General features: G+C 33.4%; 1 protein-coding gene across 1 annotated transcript; it reads left to right on the top strand.

The window, feature by feature from the left end:
* The first annotated feature begins 1195 nt into the window (after nt 1-1195).
* LOC126735581 (uncharacterized) lies at nt 1196-6928 on the top strand. The gene is made up of 10 exons (XM_050439610.1): nt 1196-1368; nt 1435-1588; nt 1655-1856; nt 2155-2371; nt 2424-2587; nt 2644-2799; nt 2849-3034; nt 3106-3331; nt 5656-5851; nt 5903-6928. Exons 1-10 carry the CDS (start codon nt 1361-1363, stop codon nt 6062-6064), a joined length of 1671 nt encoding a protein of 556 aa, XP_050295567.1. The 5' UTR covers nt 1196-1360; the 3' UTR covers nt 6065-6928.
* Nucleotides 6929-13006: the final 6078 nt, after the last annotated feature.

Here is a 13006-nt window from a genome sequence, read left to right on the forward strand (position 1 = left end):
GGGTAAGACACCCTTTAAAAATTGAAAAATGTATTCGTTCAATTCAAAAAAGTTGCACAGTAATTATAGGTGACTTACCACTAATACTTGAGGGGCCTTAATTGTTAGTACATCACATAAGTGTTCTCCAAAGATCTTAATTCAGCTGGAGCAATCAGAGTAAGGTAAGTGTCTCCTTTTTTTATACCTCACAGGGTTAAATAGTTTATACTTCCTTGCCTGAATCGGCCACAGGTGGTATCTTAATAGCACAATTGAAAAATGGATTATTTGCATGGTATTGAGGAAATAATACCTAAAAGCAATTCAAATTGTAAGGCCAGCAATTATTGCTGTCATTAAATTGATTCTTGAATTAAAGGCATTTATTCTATATTTGAATTAATTAAAATAACATTCACCATTTATCGTGTTACCTAAATGTGTTAATAACAAGCAATATTACAATAAATAATTTACCTGCTACATTTTTTTTCATATCAACATAACCTTACTTACAAGCAACCAGTTATAACAAGTTAGCAGTGTTGCCAAGTATGAAAATTCAGAAATCTCAGAGTCCCATTAGGAGTTTACAGGAAAGGGTTTTTTGTTTTTTTCTTTAGCAGGTGGACCTGCCGCTATATACTTAATGCAAAGTAACCCTTTGCTGCAAAACCCTACGGCCTTTTCTTCTACTATAATTGGATAAACAAACAAATATAAAGTATAAATACAGATATTTATTAACAGACGCAGGCAACCATAACCTACAAACGTAATCCTTTGTTGATAATTGATCGTTCTATCTTTAAAAGAAAAAAGAGGCAAATATTTAATTCAACTACGTATTCTACAAATAAAATCAAAAATACACCAACTTTCAATATCGTTGAAACCCTAAAATTTCTTATTTTTGATGAAAAATACGCGGAGTCGGCAACGCAGCACGTTATTCCATTTTGACATCTGAATTAGATATATTAACGTTGCCAAGCTTACCCTATTACTAATAAGAAACATATTTACTTAAAATTACAAAAGATAAACGTAAAAGTAAGCAGCAATAGCACTGTTAGCTTACCTCAACTCACTTTAATTTTACCGCTTATAGATAATCTAATTAAGAAGTCAATACGATTTGTGAAGTTTGGCAACCTCGCGAACCGGACTGACTGACACTGACGTTTAAAAATTTTGAGGTTAAGGTTTTCATGTTTACAAATTTTGACTGAAATTTAATTACCATTTTTTTTTTGTGTATGCCTTCAATTATTCTTGCCTAAAGTGGAAAAACGTCGTTTTAATTTATGCGATTAATTTGTTCATTTTAAGCATGTAAACCCACTTACAAGTCAACTCTTTGTCTTACTAAACTAAGATGGATAGGTGTGTACAATTAGCAATTTACTAGTTGTTTGTATTAAAAAAAAACATACAATATTTCAACAATAGGGAGCCACACCAACCTTCATACAGTGGCGCAGCCTTTTCTGAGCAAGATATTACCAGTGAAAGCAAAGAACTAGCCGACGTACAACAACTGAGCCCCAATACTCTTAAAGTAGCTGCTGCAGAATGTTTGAATAACTGGATAGGATATTTACAAGTAAGTTTTAATTTATTTGATCAACTAATAAATTGGAACAATTTGCAATTAAAAAGATATTTTTAGATGCTAAACACTATGTGTGCAGCCGGTCTTCGCCTCGCCCAATCCCTGTATAATTTATCACAAATGCAAAATGTTCCCATAGCCACCCAGTGTATAAATAGTTGGGAGGATCTTACTAGAGCTACCGCTGTTGCTAGTAGCTCCGTTAAAAATCATATTGCAGCTGCCATGCAAGATATGAGTATTGGTGACACATTTACTGGTAAGTAAATATCTAATTAAGTTCAAGAATCCTTGAAAAGTGACAGGTATAGAGTAAAGTGCTTTTACCATTAAATGTGAAATGATTTATTTCTAAAAAGATTGTCTCACTAATTGTGGGTTTATATAATGTTATGAACAAGTTTTATTATTATACTTTTTAGCATTGTTTATATAAATAATTTGCTTGTTATATTTTCATGATAATCTTCTTGTTTTATTATGCCTTGACTTTTTCAAAAAGTATAATATAATGTTTACATATAAATTACATACATATGTGTAAAAATTCCTCACAGAATCTGATGCCCAAAGGCAACTAGACCATAACCAGCACATTATCACCGAAAACCTTTTAACATTTATCAACCTCCAATACCAGTTTTCCATAGCGAGCTGTGAGAATTTCGGTTCTATGGCCCTATGCCCTTCCTGTCAAACTACCCCCGGGGGAGTACATAATTCTGACTGTAGCATGGCCGCCGTGCAACAGTGTTTCAGTAAACAGGAGACCAGGTCTGTACATATGCCCTGATCCTGCTTTGAGGTTCACATTGGATTTGTTTAGGTCTCAAATGTCTAGTCCCAGAATGGAAGATATACCCAGACAGCACAGTCCTATGGCGGACACAAGGGGCTCCTCTCCATACCAGGAGCAAGCGAGGGGGCCCAGCCCCATCCATAGTTTTTCCGACTTTCATAGGGGACCTGGACCACTGGAAACCCTTAGAGGTTAAACCAGTTCATACACTAATAACTCATATAATTAATATTAAACGCCCTTTTAGGACCTTTTCCTACTCCAGGACAATTACACACTATGAAATTGCCATTTCCAGGCAGGGGGGGCCAAAGATCACCTCTCCATTTCCCGTTGTTTCCTTTAGGGGGGCCCAGGAGGTGGTCTGAGGTCGCCGCCACCGATGTCACTGTTGTCTCAGAAGGTGAATTAAAATGGGCTTGCGATATCTTATTAAAATTTTATATTTATAGGGGGTCAGGGAGAAGTTACTGCAGCACGCAGATGGTCTATGCCCTGGGATACGGCTTGGGTGGGCGGTGAACCCCCCAATAATACTAATAGTAACCAAAACCGTTCTACTGGGGTGCAAGCTAAACTGTCTGTGCCCAGTGGGGGCCCCAGTAGCTCTCAGGAGCGTAGCAGAAGCACCACACCTGGTGGGTTTATATTTTAAATGTTTTTTTTTTTTTTTTTTTTTGGTAAATTACGTTTGTGCGTTTCTTTGTAGAATCTGTGACGTCTCAGCCATCCGCCTCGGCACCCAGTGGGTCTCAGCCGCCGGTTCCGGGGGTGCTGCCGAGCGTCGAGGGTCTCTCGGAGGCGATTCAATTGTTGTCTTGTAGGCCCAGTAGATCCTCGATACCCACGACGTCGATTCCGGGACATTCGTATGTGCCCGTATGGGGGGAGACCCACGAGGATCGGATGCATCGTAGGTTATTCCCGTCGCAAAGGTGAACAACATGATTTAGTTTTCATATAAATTTAATTTTTCTATAAGGGATTTTTTAACTTACTTTTACTGAGATCTACTTGCTTTTTCTAAGTTGAATCTCGTATTGCTTATGAAATAGCATTCTGGGATTGGTTTAGGTTCTACAATATTTATTTCACAGACTGGCTCTAAGATTCCTGATTAAAATGTTTTTTAGGCAGTCTTGTAAAACAACTTTTATCTTACAACACTTCCATGCTTGTTTTTCCTTGAAAGTGTTTGCTTAGTCTATAGAAAGTATTCCAATTCACATGTCCCCACTCAATCATTCAAGTTAATAATATTTGATTAATGATTTTAAGGAGGACTTTGATGAAAAAGTCTTTTGTTTACTTTGCTAAGAATTATTTATTTGCTAAGAATCATCTTCTCTTGGGTATTAGGTCTTCGAATATGTACAAAGGGTTTAGAAAGGGATTAAAAGTAGTTGCTTATTATGACGTTGCTGAATTCCTTAATGATGCTATGTGAGACAGACTTATAGCATTCTAAAGAATCTCTGTGATATGATTTTAATTTATTTATATATTTATTCTATATGTTTTATTTGTTATTACTTTGTACGTTTGTGCCAGCAAATTTGTTGTGTCTTTATTTGTCCAGTATTTTACGGTTTTTTAATGTAATGTTTTTTCTTTATTACCTTCATTTTATCCATATTTGACAATTTAAAAAAGGTTGGTAGATTTGTAAAAATTTAGCTTATTAGTTCATGGAATATTTTATTTTTGGTACAATAAAGCATATTTTATTCCTATGTAAATTCAACCTAAGTGGTTTTTTCATGAATCAAAGAAATCTTGTTACTATCAAAGGCTTTACAAACATCCAAATATTTTGAAAACTCATGTTTAGATTTTATTAATTTTAGTTTCATATGAAAGCCAATGAGTTTTTGCGCCGAAAAGATGATTACCAGTTTCCTGGTAAATGCAACCGTTCTGGAATTATTGAGTAGTTTTTCCGGGGGTTAAAAAAATCGTGATAATGTCAAATGCTTTACAAGAATCCAAATATTTAGAAAACTGGTTTTTGGATTTTAATGATTTTACTTTCATATGATAGCCGATGAGTTGCTCTAAAAAAATGGTCCTTAAAAGTTTCCTTGTAAATTGAACCGTTTCGGAGTTATTAAGTGGTTTTTTCATGGATTGAAAAAATCTTGATATTGTCTAAGGCTTTACAAAAATTTCAATATTTTAAAAAGACTCATATTTGAATTTTAATGATTTTAGTTTCATATGAAAGTTTATGAGTTTCTCCATCAAAAAGGTCACTACAAGTTTTCTTCTAAATACAACCGTTTTGAAGTTATTGGATAGGTTTTTCCATGCATTGAAAAAACATGATATTGTCAAAGGCTTTACAAAAATCCCAATATTTTGAAAACTCATTTTTGGATTTTAAGGATTTTAGTTTCATGTGAGAGCCAATGAATTTCTTTACCAAAGAGGTCATTACAAGTTTCCTTTTAAATCCTTAAAAAAGTCATGTTTGCATTTTATTGATTTTAGTTTCATATAAAAGCCAACGAGTTTTTTTATACTTTTCACCATTTAAAAAAAATAGGTCATCTTCTGATATCCATATTTTTTGTTTCTCAACTAGTTGGATCAAGCCGAGTATACTGGCGTCTACCTTCATCCTTTCACTATAACCAGCCGCGAACCGCATTGCCGAAGTCAGCGATGCAGCTGAGTTATGGCTTTCAGAGTGCGACTAGTTTTCACCATTTAAAAAAAAAAATTTTTGACTTTGAGGTAAAAAAAAATATAAGATAACTTTTTTGGAAAAAATGAATAGCATTTTCGTAATTTACGGATCGAAATCTATAAGAAAACAAATTTTCAAAAAGATTTCAGATAGTTTTTTTCTTCGAACTTTGAAAATTTTGAGTCAAAAAGTATGAATTTTTTTCAGGGAAAATAATTTTTGTTTTTAAATCTTGAAAATTTGTTTTCTTATAGATTTCGACCCGTACATTACGAAAATGCTATTAATTTTTTTTCAAAAAAATTATCTTATTTTTTTTTTTACCTCAAAGTTTTAAAGTTACAAAAATAGGTCATCTTCTGATAGCCATACTTTTTGTTTCTCAACTAGTTGGATGAAGCCGAGTATACTGGCGTCTACCTTCATCCTTTCACTATAACCAGCCGCAAACCGCATTGCCGAAGTCAGCGATTCAGCTGAGTTATATATCCTTGTAAATATAGCCGTTAAGGAATTATTGAGTACTCTAGCTCAAAAACTGTCAAAGTTTGAACTTAAATTAATTTTCAGAGGTAATTGGCAATCGGTAGACGTACCGCACGCGGGCAACATAAACACCGATCACTTCGACATATTCCCCCAAGGGCTACCGTTAACCTCAAGAAAAAGCAGCTCATCCACGGACTCCTCCTCTTGTATGTCAATCCATAGTAGATCGACTAACAGCGGATCAGAAAGGGGTTCTTCCAGTGAGGCCAGTGGACCAGTAAGTGCGACTTTTCCCGTTTTATATCCAGAGTTTTATCGATGTTTTTAGGAGGCCATAAGACTACATACGAACCTTTATTCAATGTGGAGCGGAAGTGAACATTTGCCTTTCATAAGGCTACCGGAGAGTCAAGAACCTTTGGACGAGAGCGACACAGACGATCCGCCGACAGAGAGGAGTGGGTTCAGTGGTTTTCCGAAACCAACCTAAGAATTGTAAGACTGATGTTCTCTTTTTAAGATCTGAAGGTTATTATTATACAGTAAGATGTTTAACCCTGATAATTAGAGTCCCGATTTAAAAGCGTAAAAAACTTTATAAAGCTCGACAATTTACCTTTATTTCGTTTCACTTCTTTGAAGTTGAGTCTAACTCTCTAGTGGGACTTCTCTAACAAAAACTGAGGTGAAGCCAAAACTATCGGAGATATCGGTATCGTTCAAGAGACATAATTTAAAGGCCACTAGTGTACCTTTATGTTAGTTTTTGTTTCAGTTATCTATTTAAATTAGTTTTTGAGATATTGTCATTTTAAGTTGAGTCTATCGGGACTTCTCAAACAAAAACTGATATGAAGCCAAAACTATCGGAAATATCGTCTTTATTCAAGAGGCATATTTTGAAGACCACTAGTGTACCTTTATTCAAGTTATTGTTTCAATTGTCTATTTAAATTCGTTTTTGAGATATTTTAGCGTGAAGTTGAGTCTAACTTTCTATTGGGATTTCTCCAACCCCCCATGCCCATCTGTGCTTGCATGTATTTACTCACTATACTAGAAAAAAACGTATATAACCAATGTGATAAATAAGAATATTGATGTAGTATTGTATTTGGTGGCGACATTATATTTATGTTTAATTTTATGACAATCATTTGTGTCAAAAAAAAAATGCTTTTTAAGTGCTGAATCTAGTCGTTAGTATTTTTTTTAAGGTTTTACTCTACTTCGCTGGCCGAAGTTTATTTATTAAGTATTTTATATGTCATTATGTAAACCTGCATGTTAAATGAAAAGTAGATTGACTCTACCGTTCATATTTAACTTAATAATGAATAAAATTGATATTGTATTAAGAGACTTTTATTTATCAATTATTCCCTGGTTTTTACCCGAATTCCGATAAGAAACAGATGAACACGACGAACCTTTTGTCACGTCATAGTGACGGTCGAGTGGCGCTAAAAACTGATAATAAATCACACGTTTTTCAGTGACAACCGTGACAATACGCTTGTTTACTTTTAGAATTTACTGGTTAGGATCTATAAAGGTATAGTACGTCCACTATTAACTGACAAAGTTATAGTATTATTGGGTACTTTTTTAGTTTAGGCACTATATTATTCCCAAAACTGTCCGATAATGAATACAAACCTAATAATTGAAATTTGGCGCGTCCTGGACCTTGGCTGATAAAATCGTCTCTAACTCTGTAATTTTTTTTGGTATAAAAAAGGTTTTCAAATTAAATGATTGGGAGAGAATCGTGTTTTTATGGGCTAAAACTCTTTTAAGAATATTTCAGTTTTTCGTGAAAATATTGCTCAGGAAAGTGAAAATTTGCTAAGAAAACTAAGCAAAAAAACCACTTCAACCTAAAGTGCCCTAGCTACCCAAATCTTTAACCTAGAATGATGTTTCTACGCTCAAATTCATCCTCAGGAAGCTCTGCACGTTGAACCGAAAAAATCATGAAAATATTCTTAGTAGCTCCGCAGTTATGACTAAAAATTTATGTTAATGAATAAAAACCCTTATTCTACAATATGAGTTTCAAAAGTTTAAATTGAGTAGACCTTGGACCTTGAATAACAAAACTGGTTCTAAATCTGAGAGTTTTTGAGGGACAAAAAACGTTCTGATATGAAAATATTGGGAAAGAAATACCCTTTCATGGACTGAGACTCTTTTAAAAATATTCCGATTTTTCATGAAAATATGGCCAAGAAAAGTGAAAATTTGCTGAGAAAACCAAGCAAAAAAATCACTTCAGCCAAAAGTGGCCTAACTACCCAAATCGTTAACCCAGTACGACGTTACTATTATTAAAATTTATCCTCAGGAATCCCTATACGTTAACGTGAAAGAATCATGAAAATATTCTTAGTAGCTTCTAAGTTATGACCAAAAATGTGGGATAATAAATAGAAAACTTAATTTGGAAAGAAAATAAATTGAGTGGCCCCTGGACCTTGAAACTGGGTCTAACTCAGGAAATTTTTGAGGTACAAAAAACGTTCTGATATGAAAATATTGGGAAAGAAACACCCTTTCATGGACTGAGACTCTTTTAAAAATATTCCGATTTTTGATGAAAATATGGCCAAGGAAAGTGAAAATTTGCTGAGAAAACCAAGCAAAAAAGTCACTTCAGTCAAAAGTGCCCTAAATACCCAAATCGTTAACCCAGTAACACGTTTCTACACTCAAATTCATTCTCAGGAATCCCTATACGTTAACGTGAAAGAATCATAAGAATATTTTTAATAGCTGATTAGTTATGTCCAAAAATGTGGAATAATAAATAGAAAACTTGATGTGGATAGAAAACAAATTGAGTGGCTCTTGCACCTTGAGTGACAAAATTGGGTTTAACTCAGGAAATTTTTGAGGTACAAAAAACGTTCTGATATCAAAATATTGGGAAAGAAACACCCTTTCATGGACTGAGACTCTTTTAAAAATATTCCGATTTTTCATGGAAATATGGCCGAGAAAAGTGAAAATTTGCTGAGAAAACCAAGCAAAAAAATCACTTCAGTCAAAAGTGCCCTAAATACCCAAATCTTTAACCCAGTATCACGTTTCTACACTCAAATTCATCATCAGAAATCCGTATACGTTAACGTGAAAGAATCATGAGAATATTTTTAATAGCTGGTTAGTTACGTCCAAAAATGTGGGATAATAAATAGAAAACTTGATGTGGATAGAATATAAATTGAGTGGCCCTTGGATCTTGAGTAACAAAACTGGGTTTAACTCAGGAAATTTTTGAGGTACAAAAAACGTTCTGATATGAAAATATTGGGAAAGAAACACCCTTTCATGGACTAAGACTCTTTTAAAAATATTCCGATTTTTCATGGAAATATAGCCGAGAAAATTGAAAATTTGCTGAGAAAACCAAGCAAAAAAATCACTTCAGCCAAAAATGCTCTAAATACCCAAATCGTTAACCCAGTAACACGTTTCTACACTCAAATTCATTCTCAGGAATCCCTATACGTTAACGTGAAAGAATCATAAGAATATTTTTAATAGCTGATTAGTTATGTCCAAAAATGTGGGAAAATAAATAGAAAACTTGATGTAGATAGAAAACAAATTGAGTGGCCCTTGGACCTTGAGTGACAAAACTGGGTTTAACTCAGGAAATTTTTGAGGTACAAAAAACGTTCTGATATGAAAATATTGGGAAAGAAACACGCTTTCATGGACTGAGACTCTTTTAAAAATATTCCGATTTTTCATGAAAATATGGCCAAGAAAAGTGAAAATTTGCTGAGAAAACCAAGCAAAAAAATCACTTTAGTCAAAAGTGCCCTAAATACCCAAATCGTTAACCCAGTATCACGTTTCTACACTTAAATTCATCCTCAGGAATCCCTGTACGTTAACGTGAAAGAATCATGAGAAAATTTTTAATAGCTGATTAGTTATGTCCAAAAATGTGGGAAAATAAATAGAAAACTTGATGTGGATAGAAAACAAATTGAGTGGCCCTTGGACCTTGAGTGACAAAACTGGGTCTAACTCAGGAAATTTTTGAGGTACAAAAAACGTTCTAATATGAAAATATTGGGAAAGAAACACGCTTTCATGGACTGAGACTCTTTTAAAAATATTCCGATTTTTGATGAAAATATGGCCAAGGAAAGTGAAAATTTGCTGAGAAAACCAAGCAAAAAAGTCATTTCAGTCAAAAGTGCCCTAAATACCCAAATCGTTAACCCAGTATCACGTTTCTACACTCAAATTCATCCTCAGCAATCCCTATACGTTAACGTGAAAGAATCATGAAAATATTCTTAGTAGCTTCTAAGTTATGACCAAAAATGTGGGATAATAAATAGAAAACTTAATTTGGAAAGAAAATAAATTGAGTGGCCCCTGGACCTTGAAACTGGGTCTAACTCAGGAAATTTTTGAGATACAAAAAACGTTCTGATATGAAAATATTGAGAAAGAAACACCCTTTCATGGACTGAGACTCTTTTAAAAATATTCCGATTTTTCATGAAAATATGGCCACGAAAAATGAAAATTTGCTGAGAAAACCAAGCAAAAAAATCACTTCAGCCAAAAGTGCTCTAAATACCCAAATCGTTAACCCAGTATCACGTTTCTACACTCAAATGTATCCTCAGGAATCCCTATACGTTGACGTGAAAGAATCATGAAAATATTCTTCATAGTTCCTCAGTTATAACCAAAAATGTGGGATAATAAATAGAAAACTTGATGCTCCAATACGGGTTTCAAACAAAGATAAATTATTTGCAAAAAAGTGAGCTTTCATGCACTAAAACTCTTGTAAGAATATTCCAGTTTTTCATGAAAATATTCCCAAGAAAAGTGAAAAGGACTAAAGAAGAAACACGTTAACCAATAGTGTCGTAACTACCCAAATCTTTAACCTAGAATGACGTTTCCACACTCAAATTTATCCTAAGGAATCCTTGTACAGTTAAGGGTATTTTAGATTGTAATTTTTAATGGCTTTATTGTACTCAATGGAGGAAGTTCAATTAGAGTTGACGCATTAATTCCGTACTTCAATGTTTTTGGAAAGACTATACCGCCTACTCACGAGAGGAAGTGACTAATTAGGCCCTTTTTTCTAGAAAAGCAATATCAAGATAATAATACGGTGAAGAGAATTGAATGAAGTCATTCTCGAACGTTGAAAAGATCGGCACTTCATTTTTCGGCCTTTTATCTTCTCGGGTGCAGGTAGAGACGATGTTGGCCCATTACAGGTAAAACAAAGGTCGAGATTTTTGGTATTTTAATGCTCGACAGGACAGTAGTAAATTTATATGTATCGAGGGAGGCGGGGGGGAGTAGTGTTTCTCAAAAGTGCTACCCTCCATTTGTTGCATAAAAGAAAATTAACTTGGCAACTCGGTAATGAAGGTGACAGTCTAAATAAAATGACAGTTCACATGTCAACCTTTGTAAGTTTGTAGCCTCAAATGGCTAAGTATGAATATCTGAGTCAAATGACAGGTTATATGTCAAAATTTGACAGTTAGACTTATAAATATATGAGCCCAGTCATATTAGTCGAGGAGGTTTGGAAAAATACTTCATTTTACCATCTTTAGTCACGGTACACCTAGATTATAAAATAGTGCAAAACGCAAATGTCAAACGTCAGTTTCTTTCCAAATGTCATATGTCAATCTTTGGGCTGACATATTCATGCATGACCTACTAGAGTAACATTTAAATATGTCCCAAGCATTACAAATGACCAAAATTTACGTATAAGTTGTAGTTGTACTTAAAATGTTATTTATATAAGAAAGTTTCGTTAAATGTTATTTTAATATTCGTTTAATATTATTATACTAAATTTTTTATGGGTTAAAATATTAAATTTGGCACCTCTGTAAAAAGGCGTTAAAAAATAAATAGACATTAAAAAACGTACTACTATGATGTAATGACAGCTCTAAACACTGACAGCTCTAAAAATTGGATCTTTCTTAGAAAAAAAAATTAGTTTGGCAACTATGTATGTATGTACAATCACGTGTATTACAGGCGTTGCCGTTTGCATCAAAAAGTATCAGGATCTTTGATTTTTGTATGTAATCGGATCTTCTTTCTAACCCTAGATAAACAACATTTCTAGAGAATATTCTTGTGAATATTATTGTTTTTATTTCGTAAGAATATTCCAACTACTTCTCGAGATTTTGGTCTTTAAAGTTCGCGCATATTTTCAGACTAGGTCCTTTGACAGTACAACTTAAAAAGTCAAATAATTCGAAAATTATTGGTTGTACTGCTTTGACCCCTTAATAGCATTTATAGAGAATATTCTTGTGAATATCACAATTGTTATTTTATGGAAATAGTAAGAATATTTTCATAAAATTTATTATTTATTTAAATTTATTAAATTTATTTAAATTTAAAATTTATTAAAATTGATTTATTAAGTTTCGAGATTTTGGGCCTTAAAGTCAGTGTTGACCTGCAGGTCAGAACTTTAGACACTACTACTGAAAATGGGAAATAACTCTGTACGTATTTATTAAACTACTCTAAAGCTTATGCAATATTTATACAGAATATTCTACTAAATATCATCCTTTTTAATTCATGAGAATATTCTCACTAACTTTCAATATTTTGGGCCTTAAATTCAGTGGTTACCTTCAGGTCAGAATTTTAGACACTGCTACTGAAAATGGCAAATAACTCTGTACGTATTCATTAAACTGCTTTAAGGCTCTAACAATATTTATACAGAATACTCTACCGAATATCATCTTTTTTATTTCATGAGAATATTCTCACTAACTTTCGATATTTTGGGCTTTAAAGTCAGTGGTTACCTTCAGGTCAGTTCCTTAGACGACACTACTGAAAAATTACAAAAATTTAAAATTCTTCATTGGATTATGAATGTTCTTGTTTTTATTTGACAAGAATATTCCATTTAGAAAGAAACTCAAGAAAAACGATTTTCTGAATGCAATGACAGCTCATATGTCAAATTTTGACATTTACATCTTGAAATATTTAACTATTATACAATGGTGTGCCATGACTACAGTTGGCCAATTCAATTTTTAACCAAAAAATAACTGGGCTAGCACAGCCGTAGTAGACTTGACAGACAGTCCATACCTGTCATAAGTCAACATTGTATTTAAAATGTCATTTATATAAAAGTTGACATTCCGAACACATTGACACTTCATATACGTCAAATTTTGACGTTTATTAAATAAATATTTGAATAATATAAAAATTTATTATATTTATTCTGTATTATTATCGAAATAATATATTATTTTACATTATTCAAAGGATGCCTTGACTAGTCTTAATATAATGCATGATGGCCTACTGCATTAATATTTAAATGAGGTACTTGGTACACTAGGTACTCGTACTACCTAGGAAC

Source organism: Anthonomus grandis, chromosome 4, assembly GCF_022605725.1.
Source record: "Anthonomus grandis grandis chromosome 4, icAntGran1.3, whole genome shotgun sequence".
Lineage (NCBI taxonomy): Eukaryota > Metazoa > Arthropoda > Insecta > Coleoptera > Curculionidae > Anthonomus > Anthonomus grandis.